At 34.7% G+C, this 22,758-nt stretch overlaps 1 protein-coding gene across 2 annotated transcripts; it reads right to left on the reverse strand.

The window, feature by feature from the left end:
* Window positions 1-3,444: 3,444 nt before the first annotated feature.
* LOC111510369 (uncharacterized) lies at window positions 3,445-22,558 on the reverse strand. Of its 2 annotated transcripts, none has more exons than XM_023166289.2 (3): window positions 22,265-22,558; window positions 16,247-16,536; window positions 3,445-5,907 (listed from the first exon to the last, which is right to left on the reverse strand). In XM_023166289.2, exons 2-3 carry the CDS (start codon window positions 16,510-16,512, stop codon window positions 4,122-4,124), a joined length of 2,052 nt encoding a protein of 683 aa, XP_023022057.2. In that variant the 5' UTR covers window positions 16,513-16,536; window positions 22,265-22,558; the 3' UTR covers window positions 3,445-4,121. The 2 variants fall into 2 exon arrangements, with proteins under 2 accessions (XP_023022057.2, XP_023022049.2); XM_023166281.2 differs by lacking the exon at window positions 3,445-5,907 and adding an exon at window positions 9,496-11,627.
* Window positions 22,559-22,758: the final 200 nt, after the last annotated feature.

Here is a 22,758-nt window from a genome sequence, read left to right on the forward strand (position 1 = left end):
TTTGTATTATGAATTCTTGTTAGAAAATGATCTTTCTATAACTCTATTATCGAGCAGTCATTCAAAATATCCATCTGCTAGGGTTTTTTATGTTGATTCTTTTATTTTCATTATTACTTATTATTTTCGTACTTTTTTCATCATGGAAATGCTCTCAAACCGAGAGTTCATTGCCGAAAAACAGATAAATATTCAGAACGAAACCACTTGGGATCTTTCGAGTAGGTACTCATTGTTAACACTTTTATGGATTAAGACAAGGATCCAAGTGGTTGACCTTTTTCGACAAAATTTATGACCCGAGCATTGTGAGAGATAACTTTCCAAGAGGTACTGGGAACACATTTTGTTAGTCGATGCATTCATCAATCCTGTTCTGAAATTTCGACCAAGAACTATTTCTTATTCAGAGCTTTCCGCCGAGAACTAAACCCCCTCTACAATCTCCTCGCTAATCGAGAAAAGACTTATCGTTAGTTCCTCGAGATTACCCTGTAATTTTCTTTCTCGTGTTTTCTTTTTCATTGTGTTTTGTGTTAATAAATGTTATCCCGACAACGGATAATCTCGTTCAACGGTCGATGAGTTTTGCAACGAACTGCCTTTGGGAGCTATGTTTGTCACTGATAATAATAGTTTGAATTTTCTGTAGATTCCATAGATGATGTCTTCGTCTTCGTAGGGGGATATATCATCGGAAATCGATTAGGAACAATTGAGCCTTACTATTCGATCATGTATGATTCGTCAAAAGTTCTAGTTTCAACTGAATACCATACTAGATGCTTCCGGCAAACTTTATCTCCTGATGATGTCACCTTGGTTGGTGAAACACAAGTCTGAAATGTTAATACAGTTCTGGTGAATTGTATGCCCGAGGTTGCACTTCTTCTTTACATATATATTATTTTGATACGTTTTGTCTCTTTTGATTTTGGATAGTGGCGAGTTTTTTAAAACAAACTTTTTGACTTCTACATCTCCATCTTTATACAAAAACTACTATGAATTGAAGGGGTTATATTTTTAGGAGTGATTAATTTTTGGGAAAGAAAATTTTTGGCTTTCTACTACTCCATCTTGATACAAAAAAGGATGAGGAAATCTTTCAAAGGAAGTAATCAATCTGAAAATAAGTAACTCTATACATGGATGTATGAATCATGCAAAGAAGTAACTTTCAGACACAAACTGGAAGAAAGTCCTCATGAAACAGCTACTTTCATATAAACATTGAATTACACGAAAGAAAAAAATCTTTCGAAACAAATACTTCTATATGAAAACTGAATTATACAGAAAATACGTTTCTCTACGCAGTTTGTATTCCAAACATTCGTTATCGAATGAAATCAGATTATAATTCACAGGAGTTCTGCTTCAAATGAATGGTAACAAAGTGCACTTACATGAAACACTGTCATCCTCACTGATATACATCGATGTTTCGCCGTATGACACTTGCCTTAAGGCTCTTCAGTACCAAATTGGATGACATTATCGAAAATACACACAATTCATGAATCTACTTATGTCACAAGTAGATCAAACTTATTCCGAAAGAATTTTTTTCTTTCGTGTAATTCAATGTTTATATGAAAGTAGCTGTTTCAGGAGGACTTTCTTTCAGTTTGTGTCTGAAAGTTACTTCTTTGCATGATCTACACATCCATGTTAGAGTTACTTATTTTCGAATTGATTACTTTCTTACTTTCTGGAAGATTCCCATATCATTTTTTGTATGAAGATGGAGTAGTAGAAAGCCAAAAACTTCCTTTCCCAAAAAATTAATATCTCCTGAAAAATAGCCTTTCCAATTTCCTTTTTTCTTTTCCAGATTGAGATCAAAAGTATTTTACTAGAGAGAAATATTTAGGAAACACTCAGAAATCAATCCAATAAGAGAAACATTAATTGTTAAATTGATCGTATGCGTTACTTCGTACATTTCGGATTATTGAAGTGAATAAAATAAGCTCCTGAAATACGGATAGGGGGGTATTCGACATCAGCGTTGCTCTTAATGACATAACTTACTCGGTACAGAAGGTCGCCTTTGGAGTTTCCCAAGGGTCACTTTTAGGACTGTCAGTGACCGGTTCAGAGCGATTCACTTAAATTTGAACTTGGAATAAATAAATTCACTTTGGTTTCACAATGCTCAAAAACACTGTTAAAACATAATCATCTCTAATCAATTTTATAAAAATATCTGTCTCTCAAGTCAAGTTCTTACGTCTTTCACATGGATGAGTGTCTTACATGGAGTAAGACACTCTCTGGTTTTAAACATTGATCAACTTCTGAAATTTTATCATGTGCAGATAGACTGCAGAACTGAAATATGGAGTATTTTTCTGGGGATTATCTAGTTCATCAGCAAGTGTTTCCATTGCCCATAAGGGAATTATTCATATAATAGCTGGTATATTAAAAAAGTCAACTTTCAGGGATCACTTTAAAAATCTAAGGATTTCAAATTCACTATCACTAGTTATTTTCGAGGTCTGTTTGTATTTATATAAAAATTATAGGTGATTTCGCTAAAATCAGTTCTTTTCATAGATTTAACACACGGCAAAAAATGACTTTCATGTTCCATACAATACAACTATAGTTCATGTAGAGCTATAGCTTCTCGACTGTTTAATTAATTACCGGAAGAGATAAAAGGATCTGAAACAAGTCATAGCTTCAAAAAACATTTCAAAAATTTTCTGGTGACCAAATCTATGACAGTTCTCTTGCTCAATTTATTTGTTTGTTCGTTAGGTTCTAGTGTTTGACTATTTCTATTCTATGAAGAAAAGAGAATAGAAACTTTCTATGTTTTTACCACTTTTATTTGTAACTAACGTTACTGCAGTTTCATCCTATAAGGACATTTTCAAACTAATACATTAAACTCTAGTTTAATGTATGATTAATTAATTGGCCCAGGAGCGCCAATCAATTTTTATTGATATTTTATAATTTCATAATTTGTATTTTGGAATTGTTGAACAAATAAATAGTTCAATGTATAAGTTTGAATATGTCCTTATAGGATGAAACTGCGGTAACGTTAGTTACAAATAAAAGTGGTAGAAACATAGAAAATGTCTATTATCTTTTCTTCATTATGATTTCCTACCACGTAGTAACTGCTACATCCATCCATTTATCATTCCTTCAGTTTATTTTCAATTATTTTTCCATTGGTATAAGTGCTTCTGTTTAAATTTCAGATGTTCCATTATAAAAATTGCCTGAATTAAATTTTTTGAGATAAAAAAATATATTTATTCTATAGTATAATTGAATACATCACTGAACATATCGAATAATCATTTACATGCATTTCTATGACATTTTATAACTGAATACTTGGGAAAATCATACAAATTCAAAAATAACAAGAAGATGAAATGATTTAAACATATGAAAGATAAAGAAATGGCGAAATAACTTTTGAGGAAAGCTTTTAATGAAAAAATAGTTACAGAAAAAAGTTTTAATATTTTTTCTGGTAATTTGATGATATAGATTCGATTTCGAGCATCACCTATAAAATGATCAAATCAAGGCTAAGGTCAGTTTTTTCACGGAAACCCATGTTTGAAAAGTGTTAAATTTCACGTCAGGATACGTTCTCAACGACCTCCAGCATTACGACCTTGACCCTAGAAGTCAGTTTTGCAGAGGCATATGACCTCTTCAGTAATCAGATCTACATCTCCTTGCCTTCATTAAGGCAAGGAGATGCCAAGCTTTTGAAGATCGTGAGAAAAGAAAGGTTTAGAATATCACTGAAAGGTAAGGTTTAACATTTGAGAATGACCTTGAACTAGGGCTGAGACTCTGAGGGTCATGGTCATAGCGAAAACTAGTCAAATATTCTGAAAGTAAAATTTCCATTTTCTTTTTCATTGTTATAAACAATATAAGTTTTTCTTTTGAAAAATAACCCTGCCTTCAAATACAATTTTTATTATTTGACCTTGAGTTTCCATCAATATCACACCCAATTACATCAACCAATATCCAGGAAAAAGATTGGAACCTTTCCCAGAAACTTTTTTTGAATGTTTTGTACTGTTTTTTCACTTTCGAAACATGCGGTGGGTATATGATTTTAGGCATTATGGAAATTGTTTTGTCACGATTTCGTTATTTGGTGCTGTGGAGTATTGATACCTTGATGGTATATCCTGATTTTCTCGCTGTGTACATTTTCTTCTGAAGCATAACTGGCTTATCGACTTCCTGAATAAAACAATCCCTATCATCACAACTATGACTAGAGCAACTACATATATTACAGTAGTATAGTCAGTTCCGTCATTCAAAGATTTTATATCCCTGATCCCTACGCTTGCGGTATCCAATTCTCCCAGCTCGAACGGTAAAATCACCTGTTTGTGATTGTCAAACGATTCCGCGTCTAACGCTTCTATCCTAGACGTGTCGATATAATCTGTGAGCTTCATGACAGGAGAATAAGATCCAGAAACGTCAACAGGTTTGGAACCAGAGGTATACCGAAGGCTAAACTCTGAAGTTTGGGCTGTGCAGTCTTTGGATAAATTTAGAAATCCGACTCCTTTGAGGTTAACATTTTTTCTCGAACCACCATCGCAGGATATTACCAGGTTTTCGTTATATGGTGCAACATATATCCAAGCTCCATATTCCAGAAGTTTGATGAAAACAGGTTTCTTCAGTTTCATCACCTTCGTATTGCAGCTTCCAGAAAGTTCCTTTTTGTTTGAGAACAACTGAACTTCGCACTCTAGGTTCGATGAAGGTCCATTTGTCTGTTGAATGTGGTCGCAAATATACATTCCTCTCCCGAGATTCTGACAAAACTCCCTGAAGTTCGCAGCTGATGTCAAAACGTACTCCAACAAATGAGTCTGCTTATCGTTAACTAGCAAATACTCCTTCTTTGGGGAAACATAAACGTATTTGTCCCGCGCCACTTGCATCGGAAAGCTTGTCATTTTGAAAATTTCAAAAGACTTGGTATGCACCAAAGGAATTTGCAAGATAAACAAGATTTTGTTGTTGTGCAGGAAGATTGTTGGTTTGATGATGTTGTAAAGGGTTCTAGCATTCTCGAAGGTGGGATGAAATGGTAGTCTGCTATCTTCCGGTAACATGGGTTGTATAATTCTCAGCATTTCTATCAGATGTAAAGGAGTGATAATGTAAGGATCCAAGAAACCTCTATTCGCGTTTTGAACAACGTCCAGGAGTGTTTTCTGCTCGGCTTCGAAACGAGATAACAGAAAGTTAAAATTAATGGATATTGTATTGAGTTTTGTTTCGATTTTCGTAGCATTGATATCATTTCTGTTGATGCTGATTTCTTTTTCGATACTGTCCAAATTGTCGTAAATATTTTCAACGTCGTTTTTTATATGTTCCACGTCACTGATCAACTGTCGTTGTCTGTCTTCTTGCTGCTTCAGCTTACGATTGGTTTCGCTAAGCATATCATTCAAGTCTTTAATTTTCTTCTCGTGTTCTTCGAAGTTCTGCCCAACTGTATTCTTGAGGATTTTTAGTTCATTTTGGATACCCTCCTGGGTTCTCTTGAGGAAATTGATTTGGTTTCCTTTCTTTTCTGAATCCAGCTGAAACATTGTTCTTTGGGCGCCTAGCTCATTAATAATGTCTTCCTGGCCTTGTCTCAGCTGAGATATTTGGCTTTCATACTCCTGCAAACGCCGCTTATCAATATTTCCCCCAGAAATAAGCTTTGAAAAGCCTTCTCCTAAGGGTTTCAGTAAATAGGGTGCAGCAATTTTGAAGGCTTCAAACCAGAACCGTTTGACTCTCCTTTTGGCCTCTGTTCCCAAATAATTGGCAAGGATTTCGTCTGTGCTCGCTATACTGTCCATACTAGCTCTAATGATTTCATACCTGAGGAAAGAGTAGTTTCAGTAGACCAACTTTTTACAATATTCATTGAACGTCTATTTGAGCAGCAACATCATTCACTGGTGGTATAATCATAACAATACTGAAGGAAGTTTAATATAAATGGATCTCAAATTTATTATCACAGATGATAAATTACGCGCTGCATGATATATTTGCTAATTTCTTTCACACAGTTTTTACAAAATAAATAAATATTTCATGGATATTAAGAGTATTACTCTTTGAGAGCATGTTCTACTACAGACAATTTTTCGATTTGTTTGAGACGAGCATCTATAACTCTTTTCGTGGTTTCAATTCAGACCGACCTGAAGCTATAAGGCGTTGCAGCCGATTTACCCCGGGTTTGAAAATAGGTTTAAAATATGTTTAAAATCTGTTTAAAATCTGTTTAAAATCTGTTTTCCGGTAATCAGCTGTCGCCCCCATATTGTATTGCTAAAAACTTTCTGGGATCCTTAGCTGACCTCACACTCTTAAACCTCAGTCTTCATTGGTCTAAAAATTGATTGAGGAAGTCTGAGTTCATCTAAGGACTTTAGAGAGCCTTAATCAATACTCGGGGTATATCATATTCCTTGTAGTTGTGACTCGTGAAAGAGTCGATGAACAGCAGTGAAATCTGGCTACCTGTCCTCAATTGTACACAAACAAGGTCATTTGATCCAATTGAGAGAAACGACGCCACGCTCACCAATGATGATATAAAACCGGAGACCAATTCCAACATTGTAGTTTTTGCGTTGAGCACTGCGACCTTTACCTCATTGCATTCGATAATGTCTCCGCAGTAGTAGACGAAACCTCAGGCATGGAAACTAGCAGATCACGGCCAAAAACTTGAAAAATAGCTTCTGCCGTAAAAGTTTACACTCTTTCATCTTCGATTTCCATTTCAAAATCGCTGTAAAGTTTTTATCATATCCAATTTTCATTTGTTTTATTCGGAATTGCAACTTCTGCTTTGATTGAGATGGAATATTCAATTTGAAGAATAGTAATCACGTGATTCATATTATTTGTCAAATTTTAATACTCAAAAATTGCAAAAGTTGTGTCATTTCTCAAATTATCAAAGGATCTTTTGAAAAAAAAATTCATCATGCAATTTTCAACCCATCTGCAAAGGAGACCTTTTATTTTTTGCATATTTTTTGTAAAATGCGCGTCTATTGGGAAATAATACCAAAATTATTTTGAAATTTTCACAAAGATTTTTTCTCAACCCCGTATAAGGTAACTTCATGAATTGTCTAATGCAGAGAATATAGTTTGTGTACACAGTCTCATTAGTGAAACCTACATCAGATGAAAAATAAAATTAACGTTCAATTTTGATAATACCATTTTTTCATCACAAAAATCAACCCTTTTTTAATTTTTCTATGACTTTCATATACAAACTATATTTTCAAAAATGAACATTCTATGGTGTGGCCCTACACAAGTCCAAAATATTCCAATGCCTTACATTTGATAACATTTTAATAGTCCTGTTAAACTTATTATTTAATCAGAAAATGTCACAAAATGACTCTTATTGTTTGTTTGAAGGTGGTTGACAATGTTTAGTGGTGTATTTCATCATTTCGGACTTCTATTGTCTAATATAATATAAATTGATTTGAAATTCCAGATCCCAGAAAGACGGTGAAAAAATTGAAAAGATTGACCGAAAAATAACAATCATAATATGGAACCATGGGAATGCAGAACTAGACACTTTCGTGAAGCACATCAACAACGTAAGTCCTTCCATCACTCTCACAATGGAGAGTCCACAACGAATTGCCTTTCTTAGACGTATTGGTGAAGAGGACCGACACTAAATGGGAAACATCTTTATATCGAAAACCCACTCACACAGGACAGTATCTGAGCCAGAAATCCAACCACCATCAATCGACTGAGAGAGGAATCATCAAGACTCTACTAGACCGTGCTTTCGTGCTCTGTAATATGGAGTGATGGTAGAACAGGCTTTAGCTAGAAGACAGCAAGAGCTACACAAGGAAAAGGACCCACCACAACCAGTACTTGTACTTCTCTACATCAGAGGATTATCGGAAAGGATAAGAAGGATTTGGTCCAAGTATAACACCAGGATCTGCTTCAGATCTAGAATCACTATCCGTAGCAGCCTCACGAAAACCAGGCCACCAAACGCGGACTGCGATTGCAGAAATTGCATTTACCCTGCGAGTGCGGAGAATCATACATCGGTGAAAATAAAAGTTCGCATTGCTGAGCACAAGAAACACACACAGCGAGGAGAAACCAGCATATCCGGAATAGCAGAGCAAGTTTGGACTTATCTACATAACATCAAGTGGGCTCAAGCTGAAATCATCCACAAGAAGGAACACTGGTTTAAGAGAAAATTTGAAGAAGCCGCGTATATGTTGTCCAACAACGCATTTAGCCAAGCTACCGTAGAGATACGTAACATATGGAAACCTCTAATCAAGCGGAAAACGACCAACTCCCGCTAAACGGTCATCTACTGCTAAAACCAATGAAGCGGAGAGAGGAAAGAGGAAATAAGTGAAAGTACTCGAATGATCTATAAATAGTCGCATCTCGGAGAAATAAGTCCAGTTATCACCCGAAGACGATTGTGAATACTAACAATCGAAACGTCGTGGCGTAACTTGGTTTGCAATCCTACAATTTTTAATTTTCATTTCTTGTCAATAATATATTCTTCATTTTCAGATCGTATTAATAATTCATTTTTTTCATTTTTTCATTCTCTTGGTTGTTGCTTGTATGTTATTTCTTTGTAATTTCAGTTTTTTGTTTAATAAAATTGTTCATTTTCGGTAGATCTTTTTAATTTTTTACAGATTTTTCCTGGGATTTCAAATCATTTTATATTATATTAGACAATGGAAGTCCGAACTGATGAAATATGACTGTTAACATTTTGATCCACGCCTCTGAATATTTTGCTCTGTTGATACATGAGATCCATGTATAAAGAATATTCCAATACATCATTCCTCAAATCTCATCATTTTAATTAAACTTGATAGTTTGACAACTCTTTGGAAAAGCTTCGTTGAATTATCGGTGCTTCACTGTATTAGAGTTGGTGTGCCACAAGGTGAGTCAGTAATACTGTACATACACACACTTACATTGAAGGACTGCTGTAATGAGTTTTCAACAGATTCATTTTCAGTTGAGATGTGGTCAATTTCCTCCATTCCACCCTATTTCTTCAATCAAAGTTGAAACCATCGAGAAATACTCATAAACCTTCAACCCAAGAGAATATCGAAAACAGTAATGACAATGAACTTTCAATTCAAAATTGCTTTCCGAAGGAATGAAAAACAATTTTTTATATAAATTACACCTGTAGCATTTTCAGCATCAAAAACGACGGAAACCCCTTTTCTCGCAATTTCAGTTATATTTGTTCCTATGTGATGGCACAGTTATGAAGTTAGATTCAGAGTTCAATATCACATTGAGGTTAAGACCTTAACCCTAACGCTAGTCAACAAAAAACAAATCGAAATATATATCTGTTATTGCTTAGGTTATATTAAATTCCTTGGATAATTGTGCTCAGAACTTTTACTTATCAGGCTCAGTCACAATTCAAAAACTTATGATTATATAAATGTAAAAAATATGTCCTTCATTTTTATCGAAAATGAGCCGGTTTAAGTTGGCGCAATTGTTTCAAATGTGGATCATCACGGGGCATTATCGATCCGATATTTCCGTAGATAGGCAATGCCTCATCTTCAACATCATTCATATTTTCTGAATAATCAGTCAAGGCTTTCGAAGTAGCTGCGTCATCTTTTTTGACTTTGAACCTTACGGTTAGATACTCCGCTTCTGGATCGCTTGAACTCTGGTGTTCGTGAATCGATACTCTGGTTATTTTTTCATCTTTTCTGTTCAGTTTCACCTTGAGCTTCAACCTGTCATCTCCAGTATCTCCAGACTCCATTCTTTCATCTACCGTAGCTGGCCGAGGGTTAAGTAACGCGAAAAACTCTACAATTCTTCGGGTGTAATAATCAATCAAATGGTTTCTGTCTAGATAAAAGTAAAGGCAAGCTGCTGCAGATATCAGCAAAATTAGCACCGCTAGAATATAGTACAGCCAAGTTAGGCTACTCCTCTCATCTAATATTGGGAAACTGATCTTGTCCAGTTGATCAAAGTCAAACGGCAAAACTACGTCTTTGTGTCTCTGATTCTTTGGAGCTTCCCAGTTATCAACATCTGACAAATCGAGGAAACTGGTCAGATTCATCGAAGGTGAGAAATCTGATAGTACTGGTTTCGTAAACTCAGCTAGCGGTACCAGAATGAAATCACTGGTACGAGCCATGCAATTCTCTGCAAAACTAATGAAACCAGTTCCTTTCAAGGCAATTGTATGCCTTGAAGATCCGCAGGTTATGATGATAGACTTGTCTTCTGGAACGACATAAATCCACGATCTTTGTTTTTGTAACTGTAAGAAAGTTGGCTCTTCTAGAACAAGCTTTCTCTTGTCGCAAGAATCCGGAATTTTTGTTGCTGTGGTGAATAGCTTGATTTCACAGACTTTGCTAGAGTAAACGCTTGAAACGTGTTGGGTTTGTTTGCAGAAATATCGATTCTTGCTAGTTTCTTGACAGAAATCTTTGAACTCTCCCTGAGATATCAGCATGAATTCCTGGTCGTTATTATCAACGAGCAGAAAGGGTTCTTGTGGAAGAATAAACGCAAATTTATTGGATGAAACTGGAATTGGCATGCTCGTTATTTTGTGTATGTTGAATTTCCTGTAGTCTACCAAAGGGATTTTCATGATGAATATAATTGTGTAGTTGAAGAGATAAACGTCCGGTGTGATGATATTGTACAACTGAGCGGCGTTTTCGAGATTGGGATAAAATGGAAATTGGCGTCCTTCGGTTAGGCTTGGTTGGATGTCCTGGAGCATTTGGATAAGATTCAAAGGAGTTAGGATGTATGGGTCCAAATCGCCTTTCTTTGCGTTTTTTATCACCGTGAATAGTTTTTTCTGTTCAGTTTCAAACTGCGTCATCAGAAACGTGAAATCTATCGACAGCGAATTCAGTTTCACCTTCAGCTCTAACTCGTCTATACTCTCTTTATTTTTGGCTACGTTTTCGTTTATGGTTTTGAGTTCCACATCAACCTTCAACAGCTTATTCTGAATTTCCTCTACATCACTCTCCAACTTTTTCTGTGCTTTCTCTTGCTTCTCTAGTCTTGTGTTAGTTTCAGCTAACATATCTTTCAGGCCGTTCAATTGTTTCTGTTTTTCTTCAGAATCTTTATGGAAATCGCTTTCTAGTGACACAATTTTGTTCTGAAGATCTCCTTGAGTTTTCTCCAGCCACTGAATTTGAGATGCTTTTCTCTCAGAGTCCACCAAGAACAGGGTTGTCTGTTGGTTGAGCTTGTTTTCTATTTCCCTTTGACCGCTTTGAAGATCCCCAATTTGTCGATCATAGGCTGATAAATCCACGTTACCTCCTCCTCCCCCAAAAATAGACCTCACACCTCCCACTATAAAACTGCCGGCACTTCTGAAAAAATTTCCAACTTCCTTCCAAAATCGTTTGACTCTTCTATTTTCAACTTTTATTCCCAGAAAGTTGGCCATATTTTCATCTGTTTCCTCGATTCTGTTCAGTCCAATTCTGATCTGAGTGAACCTATCAAAAATATTTCCGTGTCAGTATGATGAAACGAAATGTGGTAATTTTGAATGAGAAAAGGCTATTTTCTAAACATTATTCTATCCACAAAATACTTTTCTGCATACTATATCCAATTCCAAAGGCTGGAATTAAAGAACAATATTCAATTTTGAATAACGTGAAGATTCTCTGCGAGGCAATTTGATAATGAAAGTGATCAGATCAAGTAAAATTTGGATGTATCACAAGTTTGTTCAAATATACCACGAAGGTATACTTGGAAAAAAATGCTGTTTCCCTGAACACGTTTCTGAAGTCATACAACAATTATGGCCCGGCCCTTCAAACCTCAAGTGGAGTTCATGGTCCACCTTTTTTGCTTCAAAACAATCCAGTAATTGAAACAATTTTTCTATACCAGGAAGGGGTATATTTTTAGGAGAGAAACATTTTGGAGAAAGACAGGTTTTGGCTTTCTACTTCTTCATCTTTCTGCGAAAAGATGGAAATCTTTCAGAGAAAGAATAAAAGTAGTTGATTTCAAAATTAACTCTTTACATAGATTATGCAAAGACGTAACTTTCAGGCACAAACTGTAAGAAAAAGATCTCTCTTTTCAGATGGTATCCTTTAAAAAACTCAAAACTCAATGAATATCACTAGAGTTTTTTCCAAACACCAAATCGTTATTTTTAACACCACGACACGTGTTTCGATCACCAAGTGATCATCTTCAAGAGGAAGATTAAACTGGAAAAACTTGCATCACTAACCATATTTATACTATACAGGTAAACCATACAGGTGTAGCACCTTAAATTAATTTTACAATTAGCCTCATCTATTATTTTACAATATGTCCCCATGTAATGTCTGAATGTTATAGCTATATATAAAACAATTTTCAGCTATATATAAAAATTAATTCCACAATATTGCCTATCTAACTATATTTTTACAATGTAGTAATCAGTACACCCAACAATATTATTTTAATAAGCTATATAGTATGCTATTTGGTTATTAAAATTATTACTATTATTACGTTTTCTTATTTCTACACTCTCATAGGCATCTAGTTGCTTGTTGTTGTTAACTTGCCTAACTAATACTAATGAACTGAAGTCTATGGAATGGTTTTGTTGCAAAATATGATGGGCAACTGCTGATTTTTCAGGTCTTCCATATTTTAAGTGTGCTATGTGTTCCTTATATCTTACTTTAATAGATCTTTTTGTCTGTCCATAATATTTTGCATCGCAGTTTTCAACAAGCTTGTTGAAACAAGCATGTACAGGTATATTCCTGACAGTTCACATCACTGTGGACAGCACAAACGTGCTGGGTTGAATTTTTTGGTGCATCGTCTTTTGACTTTCCCTCTAACACATGAAAGGTTCACAAAAGAAAAACGTACAATACAGGAAATAGCAGCTAACGGTTTTGAGAGGGTATTATTGTAGATGACATAATAAGGAAGAAGAACGTTTGTTTGAAGGTGATTGACAATGTTTCGTGATGAATTTCACTAGTTCGGACTTCCATTGTCTATTATAAAAATGATTTGAAATCCCTGAAACAAGTAAAAAAGAATAATTAAAAAGAATAGTTGAAAGTAACAATTATATTAAGCAACAATAAACCTGAAATGAAATGATAGTGAAATAACCTACAAGTAAAAATATAATAATTGAATAAATAAAAATTGAAGGAATGCAAAAAGAAAATAATAAAAAATAAAAAAATAAAAAAGTGTAGAGATTCCAAGTCACGTTAGTTCACGACGTTTCGATTGTTGGTATCTACAATCGTCTTCTGGTGATGACTGGTCATCACCAGACAGTCATCACCAGAAGACGATTGTAGATACCAACAATCGAAACGTCGTGAACTAACGTGACTTGGAATCTCTACACTTTTTTATTTTTTTATTTTTTATTATTTTCTTTTTGCATTCCTTCAATTTTTATTTATTCAATTATTATATTTTTACTTGTAGGTTATTTCACTATCATTTCATTTCAGGTTTATTGTTGCTTAATATAATTGTTACTTTCAACTATTCTTTTTAATTATTCTTTTTTACTTGTTTCAGGGATTTCAAATCATTTTTATAATAGACAATGGAAGTCCGAACTAGTGAAATTCAAGGAAGAAGAAGTTTAGGTTAAGAATGAACGAAATCTCGACTTTCAGAAAGGACAAAAACCAAGATAAATACGTCTCAGTTCCATACCACCAATATACGAAGAACTTTGGAAAGATTTTCAAGGAACTAGAGGTATGAAGGTGGTTTTTAAAACAAGTCATACACTACAGATCGTTTTGGGAAGTCCAAATGACAAAGTCGAGAATTCGAAAAAGTCTGAAATTTACGAAATTGAAAATTGAGGACTGTACACACACATAGTACACATAGTACACTTGAAATATGGAAGACCTGAAAAATCAGCAGTTGTCGCATTATATTTTGCAACAAAACCATTTCATAGACTTCAGTTCATAAGGATTAGTTAGACAAGTTAACAACAACAGGCAACTAGATGTAATATAATAGATAAGGCTAATTGTAAAATTAATTTAGGGTAGTATACCTATATGGTTTACCTGTATGATGTATCTGTATAGCATAAATAGCTTTAGTTTCGATAAGTTTCCAGTTTTATCTTCCTCTTGAAGATGATCACTTGGTGATCGAAACACGTGTCGAAGTGTTGAAAATAAATATTTGGTATTGGGGAAAAACTCCAGTAATATTCATTACTACACAAAAGTTTCCAAACATTACATCATAAGTCTAAATAATTTTCATGGCAACATTAGTTGAATTTTATTGAGTTTGAAATTCGTCAACTTCAAGTCTGACAAATGGTTGGATTAACGGAAATGCATAAAATAACAGTTTTACAAATGATTGGTTATGAAGATAAAACCCGAGCACAACAGGAAGTAGCTCGCCTATTTCATAAGAAGTTTCCTAATTTACCGCCCAAGAAACAATAATCAAAATAGAGAAGCAGTTTCGCGTGCTTGGTAATGTGGGGAAGATAAAAAAGGAGCTTCCAGTGCAATGAGTGAAGAACTCAAATTAGATGTGATGCTTGAGTTTGAGGAGAACCCACATACATGAGTAGACAGGCATCCACTACATTCAATGTTAGCCATACATCGATAGTAAACATATTAAAAAAAAATAAAATGTATTTCTATAAAATGATACCGACTCAGGAGCACATGGAAGACTATTTTGATAGAAGAACCTTTTTTGTGAGCAAATGATGGACATGTTGGATAACATTAGAAGACGTTATGTTTTCTGATGACTGTACTTTGTCTCTCAACTGTCATGCTAATCGGCAAAATTGGCGCTACTGGTCAACGGAAAATCCTCACTGGATGAGAGAGGAACACTCGCAATACCCTCAAAAGATTTATGTTTGGGCAGGGATTGTAGGAAACCATATCATTGGTCCTTTTTTCATTGAGGGCAACTTGAGTGGCGATAAATATTTGGCACTACTTCAAAATGATGTCATTCCAAGTTCAGCAAATTCATATCCTGATCCAGGAAACCCTCAAGTTTCAGTTGATACGATATGGTTTCAGAAGGATGGAGCACCACAACATTACCAAGTTGATGTTCGGCAATATCTTGATACAACATTTCCCAATCTGTGGAGAGGGAGGCGAGGATCGATTGAATGGCCAGCGCAACCACCTGATCTTTCAACATTAGATTTGTTTTCAAAGAGCAATGTGTACAAAACTGAACCTCAAGATTTGAATAACGCTTGCGATTAGGTCGCTCACGTCTGATATGTTAAATAATGTTAGAAAAAGTTTTATTTGATATTAGGATTTCGTTAACATCCATATTTTTTTTCGTAATCTACATTTCATTACGTTTTGCATTACAATTCAGTTTTTGATTTCATTACATTTTAATTGTTGCAATGAGCGTGAAAGCGATTACATTTTTGAATAGAGAATGAAGAGACCTTTCAAACGATTTCAAACAATCTATACTTCCCATTTAAAAAATTGGAATTTGTACCTGTCATTCGACGGGGGTTAAACGTAGGGGTGACATTTTTACGTTGAAGAATGTCAAATCATAATTTACATTCGACATGTTTCGGGATTTTTTTCAAATATGTACAGTAACCGAAATAATGAATTTATTCCATTTGGCTTTTACACACTGTATATTGTTTATATGATTTTTTATATTAGTTTTAATACATTGTCTCAGAATAACAAATTGTTCTCTTGAATCGTTGGAGTTGGATATTTTCAGTTAAGATGATTAACATTCAGCTATTCATTCTAATTTTTTTTATTCTTTCATATATCTCAAATCATAGTAGAATCACATGAAATTCACCATAAAACATTGTCGATCACTTTCAAACAAACGTATCAACTATGTACTATGTCAACTAAGTTTTATTTCTTGATTATTGTTATATTTTTAATTCTCAACAGATCTCATTAGATCTGTGTTAAATTGAAGTCCTGCGAATTTTACGGGACATAAGTAGTTGAATGAATAAATCTAATGCTAACTTAACTATCAAGTTGTTGCTGCTCAAACTCGGACATGTCACAAAACTAAAAGTTTTAGAAATACGTACCTTTCTTCACAATACTTCGACTGGTATTCCTGACAAAATCCGTGCAATTTTTCTGCTTGGTTTTGCAAATATTGGTAAAAGAGCAGGTATCCGCCATAATCTACAGACGTTACAAATTCCCAGTTGCTGTTGGAAAGCAAAACATCCCCTATTTTCTCGTAGTAGAGTCCAGAACTTGTTGTTATTGGGGTTATGTTGAATTCCTGACTGGCAGATCCTTCTATTAGGAAGAACAGGAGAATGCCGAAACCAGGAATATGACGCATTTTGAAGTTCTATCTTTACACAAGCTGGAAAAATATTGATATGATATTGACGTTTCCAAAAATAAAACGGTACAGATAAGATAATTCATGAATTCAGAGTGTCTCCGTAAATTTGCAATTTTTCAGGAAAGGGAAGACTCAAAATTCCTAGTTATTTCATATGAACCAAAAAACTTTATTGGATTGGTCAGGATTTTCGAAAAATTGAATATGAAGTGGCTTTCAAAACCGTTCGTACACTCAATTTGAAAGACAAGATGAAAGAAAAATATTAGTCTTGGATTAAGGAAATGAGTTTTTATTGACCAAGAATCAAAGAACACAAAAATCAAAGTTTTTGACATTTTATCACTGAGTTCCATGATAAAAGCAAGATATGTTTGGTGAAAGTAAAGGTAAATCGCATTGCAGAGAACTGCAATTGATAGTGACGAAGGGGTAATATAACTATTGTTACGTATAAGGATCAATATAGAGAAAATGAGGAAAAAAATTCCCAAATGAATTCACATGCTACCTTCACCTTACAGCAGAAAGCTAATAAGTTATTAACAGAACTTAAAGGAAATGGGCGAATCGGTCCTGTTATAGCAAAATCCTTGATGATTCTTTTGGTTAAAACTCTATTCGTAAAGGATATTCCAAATCAGAGTAGTACTATTGAATTTCATGAAAAGTACAAAAATATTCATCTTCGTTATTTCATTCAATTTTAAATGGTTTGGACATCGAGTGGAAAAAGTTTTACAAAAATTTACAAGTGCCCGACATTGAACTCAAGACCATTGACATTAGAATTTAATGTTTTAATAATCACCCTCAGAAGAAACTTACTAGTTATGAAGCTATATAAAGTTTTATCAATACTCATTATATTAATGAGTGATACACTTTGGAAAGGTGTTAATTTTTTCGTCACATTACAATTTGCTAGTGTTCACCACATTATAATTTGACATGTTTTATAATACTAATAATAATAATATGACGATATTTTTTATGGAGTTTTCAGCTCCTCGCGAGACGAATATCGTCAGAAAAGAGGAGGAAAAACTGATAAAATATCGAAATTTTCACTCTGAACTCCGCAGACTCTATACAGATCACTCTATCAAGATGGTTGTTCTGATTATTGGAGTCCTTGGTGAAATGATGTCCTCTCTACTCTCGAATCTTTAAATCATACCGGCTTGCCGCACTAAGGCAGAAATCTTAGCCGCACAGATGCAGAAGGCTGTCATTCTTGGCTAACTGCGCTTGCTCAGGGCACATGATTCTCGGACCCAATGATCACTTACCCCACGGTGTGGGGAGTGGTTATTGGTTGATAATGCTGGCACATCCTCCCGAATGATTATCATAAGACACACTTTTGTAGACAAAGCTTGGGTAGTAAATACTTACATAAAAAGTAACAACTTAGGAGCTCCTTAATAAGTAAAGATAATAAATATGCGTAAGTCAGTTAGAAGCTATCGTTGAAATATTCATCAAAAGTATAATAGGGTCTATCAGATAGAAATTGTTTGACTAACTTCCTGAATTGGAAGTCATTTATATTGGCAGATATTATGTTCATAGACAAATGATTGTACATTTTTCCACCGTTGTAAAATATGGAATCTCTGGTAATCTGTGAGTTTCAGAGTGTGTCTGCAGTTTCGGGTGTTATAATGAGAAGAGGATGCAGCAAAATTTTTAATATATGCTCATTTATTAAACACACAGATTCTAGTGTAAATAAATCAGTTACCGTTAGAATATTATGTTTTTTGAAGAAGGTTCTACAGGAGTCTCTTGGTTTAAGGTTTTATTTATTGCCCTTTTCTGTAGAATTAGTAGACTTTTGAATAAAGTTGAACTGCATGCTCCCCAAAACGGTATTCCGTGGCGTAAGTGAGAATCTATGAGTGCATAGTACGCCATCTTTGCAGTGCTGAAACCCAATTCTTTATAAATCACTCTAACCGCGTAACAGTTAGAGGAGAATTGTTTAAAATGGTCCACAAATTTTAAATTCTGATCAATGAACACTCCTAGAAATTTAGTGTTATTTTTAGACTCCAGTGATCTGTCTTCAAAAAAAAGTTCGTTGATTGAACATCTAAAGGATAATAAATTTGTTTTAAAAAGATGAAATGTTTGAATCACATCAATCATTAACTTTTTTCAAGTCGGCAGAGATTATTTTGTGTAACTCACAAGTGTTTTAATTATTCCAAAGTATGATAGTGTCATCTGCAAGTAAGGTAAACTTCCCAGAAATATTGAGCTAGGTGAGGTCATCAATATATAATAAGAAAAGAATGGGACCTAACGCAGAACCTTGTGGAACTCCAGAATCAATTTCCTTTTTTTTGAAAGTTGAGATGTCCCATTAAGTAGAAATCGAACCATTTGTGAGTTACTCCTCTTCATTCATAACTTTGGAGCTTTCTCAGCAGTATTTTGTGATCAACGCAGTCAAATGCCTTTGACAGGTCACAAAATACTGCGGCAGTCTTTTCATCGACATTTATTTCAGAATATTATTCTGGAAGCCGAATTAATGTTCACTGATGATTTTATTCTTTTTCATGAATCCAAGTAGTCGTTTTTTAACTAGTTTTTCAATGATTTTTGAGATGGTCGGTATGTGAGATATAGGGCGGAGATTAGGGGGATGATCAGAATCTCCACCCTTATGCAGAGGAATGACCACAGAAGTTTTTAGAAAAAAGGATAAATTTATCCCTGTTTGAAAAGATAAATTTATCAGTGAAACCAGTACATTTAGGGCAATAGGAGGAAAGTTTTGTATTATTTTGATCGAATTGTCATCGTAGCCTGCAGTATTTTTGTTTTCAATATCTATCATGATTTTAAATAATTCATTAATGTTACTGTCATACAGCGACAGGTTCTCATTCACGACCAAATTGTACTAATGGATCATAAGGGCTAGCAAAATTTTTAATCATATTTTCTGCGATAGAGCAATAAAACTCATTCATGGTATCACTACTCTTTATTCCTGCTTTTCATTGTATATTGTATATCAATTCATTTATCTTTTAGGTGTACAATTAACTCATACAGACACATTGTAGAAATAAGACAAGTTACGGCTATGCAAAGCGAACGGTATAAAATACATCGTAAAATGTCTATATGAATATAGACATACATCAAAGTTAATATTGTAATGAATCTGAAGCCGGTCCTGACCGATGTCCCAGTCAGCAAACGCATGTCTGATCGCGAAACAGCGGAAAAGGTGTGCATGGGTCCCGAAATCCGCAGAGAAATCCGGAACGTTCGTTGACGATATAAAAAGGTCGCTCTCCGTCCCGAGTAGGAGTCTGTACTTAAAAAGTGAATCGTGCGATCAAGGAAAGGAATCTAATTGTGAAGATAAATTAAGCGTTAGTTACGAAGTGTTGTATATAAATTAGTTGTGATAGTGAAGTATTGTTAAAAATAAATTTGATTAAGACAGTTAATTCTTCAATTCGTTACAATATCATCAGAAAAGCTATTACAAGCACTAGATCATTGGCATCATATATAGAGTTGCGCAGCCATATATTCATCCATAGAATAGAATGTGTTTGAGATGAGATGATTCTTTAGGTATTTTTTGAAAGTATTATAATCGAAAGCTTTAACTTGAGGAGGCAAGATATTATAACAGTCAACGTTTATAGAATTTTTTCTTGATTTGTCCAATCTGAATCTGTTCGGTCTTATGAGTAGGCGGCTCCCAGTATTATGATCATGGACATCAGCATTAATTTCGAGATTGCTTTTATTTTTATGTATTCCTAAGAGTAAATGCTATATAAATATAGATGACAAACTCAATGTCGCGAAAAGGGGTCTGCAGGAATCACTCTGCTTGGCCTGTGAGATTATTCTTACCGCCTTTTTCTGAAGAACACAAACTTTATTTGCTTCAGTACTATTACCCCATAGAATTGTTCCATATTATATGTGAGAGTGAAGGAACGCACGATAGGCAGATAATAATGCATGATCACCAATCATAGTCCTCAGCTTTCAAAGAAGGAATATATATTTTGATATTTTCAAACATAGCTGCTCTACGTGATCTGAGCAGTTCAGAGAGTCATCAAGGGTGATACTCAGCAATTTAACATGATGTCCGTTTACAACAGAGGCATTAGTTGAAAAGTATAGTTTTTGGGTTTTAATTTCATTCAGCATGAGATTGTTGCACCTGAACCAGGATGAAGCTCTGTCGTGGGCCAAGATAGTTTGATCGCGTAGCCCACTCACAGTTGTATCGTCAGCAAAAGCTTTTCATTCATTTGGTAACATATAAGAAAAAAGGTCATTGATATATATTATTGAAGTTATATATTTTACATCGATATGTCAGTTCAAAGAATAAGTTTCACGTTGGGAAACAAGGTTTGACTAGAAAATGTTGGACGCTCACTCGCAATGGAAAATAATTTAAGAACAACTGTGAAGTTATGATTTTGTTCATCTAACGGGTCTTTCATTAAGTGCTTCCTATCTTTGGATCTGAAGTGTGAAAGACCTATGTGTAGAATACAACATCGTTTAAATATCCATCACAGCATCTCTGGGTGAAGCGCAACCGAAACGTCAAATTTTCCATAAATCTGGCCGAGTTTCACCGATGGCATGTGTTGTGTTGGCTTTGAGGAAGGCTGTGGTTTGTAGCTTATTGGCATAAACGACTTGAGACACCCTCACAAAAAAAGTCTAACGGATTCAAATCGCACAATCTTGGTGGCCAGTTCACATCACCTCTACGTGAGTTCGTTCCTTTAGAATATCCAATGTGGTATGAGCTGTGTGGCACGTAGTGCCGTCTTATTGAAACCACATATCGTTGGTGTCCAGATCATCCACTTTACGTTGAAAGAAGTTAGTAATCATTGACCTACAGTGCCCGTCGTTGACAGTGATGGCGAGACCAACGTCATTCTGAAAAAAATATGGACCAATAAAGCCGTCAGCCTAAAATCCATACCAGTACTCTTTCAGAAATGAGTCTGATTGTTAAAGATGATTTTTTTATATAAATTAGGGTCAGTTGCTCCAAAGCCCATTCAGCGAACACACATCTTTATCTATGGTCGTTCACCTTCAGTTCCTGGGTCAGTTGAATTTTGTACGGGTGCAAGACCAAGTCACGACGCAAAATCCTTCAAGTTGTGGTCTGCGAAAGGCCGAGTTCTTGTGAGCGACGCGAAATCAACTACTTCAAATTCTTCCGCACACTCTCGCAGACAGCGGTGATGTTTTCGTTAGAAGTAACCTACTAAATGACCTAATCGATCTTGAGTAATCGTCAGTTTTCAGATTAGCGTACCAACGATTTATTTTAGTATATTGTATTCGTTTGAAACTGTAGTAACGTTAGTTAAAGATACAAGTGGTATAAAAACGTAGAAAGATTCATTTCACAATTTTCATGCGATTATCATCATTAAAACGGATTTTTGTAGAATTTTTTGTGTGCTTTCGATCAAACCGACACCAAATTATGGAGGATTGTTATAGAATTACAAGAATTCTGAGTTTTTCAATTAACGTCGATACATTTTTCTGCTGCAACAACTGTGTTTAGTGCAGTTCGAAAATTCTGATCCGCAGGAAATGTACATGAACTAACTTATTTTCATGGTAAAGAATGTGATAATAGAATTAAGCCTCAAGAATTTGCCCACCGATTAAGAAACCAATACAAATTTTATAATGACGAATAGCTACTTACCATAAAAGAATGAGAAACCTGGCATAAAACGAAAAATGATTCTTAAATGTTGTCAACAACGTTCTAACATATAATTGCAACTACTGATATTTCATTGTGTGGCTTAATCACAACTGAATAAATGAAATGGATGGTTATCATATCAACTTCCCTTTGAGTCACTGGGCGGAACACAGAAAATCTAGTTTTCTATTTTCATACTGAACACTATTTTCAATTCGTGAACAACAGTAAAATATGTGGAATCGTCTGAGAATAGCTGAAACATCACATTACTACAGTTCTGATTAACAATTAAATGATAAAATTTATTACAAGGTGTTAGAAAATTCAATACAAAGACATAGTCATATTCAACGGCATAGTTTTTGCCTGAAATATTTTCAGATTCAGACAGCTAAATGAATTCAAAACACAGAAATGTTTCGTTTATATATCTGGTACTAGACAAAGTTGTCTCGAACTCGCACATATGTTATCATTTGTTTTTATAT

Source organism: Leptinotarsa decemlineata, unplaced genomic scaffold, assembly GCF_025532065.1.
Source record: "Leptinotarsa decemlineata unplaced genomic scaffold, Ldec_3_MD MMD2_tig00026314_RagTag_RagTag, whole genome shotgun sequence".
Taxonomy (NCBI): domain Eukaryota; kingdom Metazoa; phylum Arthropoda; class Insecta; order Coleoptera; family Chrysomelidae; genus Leptinotarsa; species Leptinotarsa decemlineata.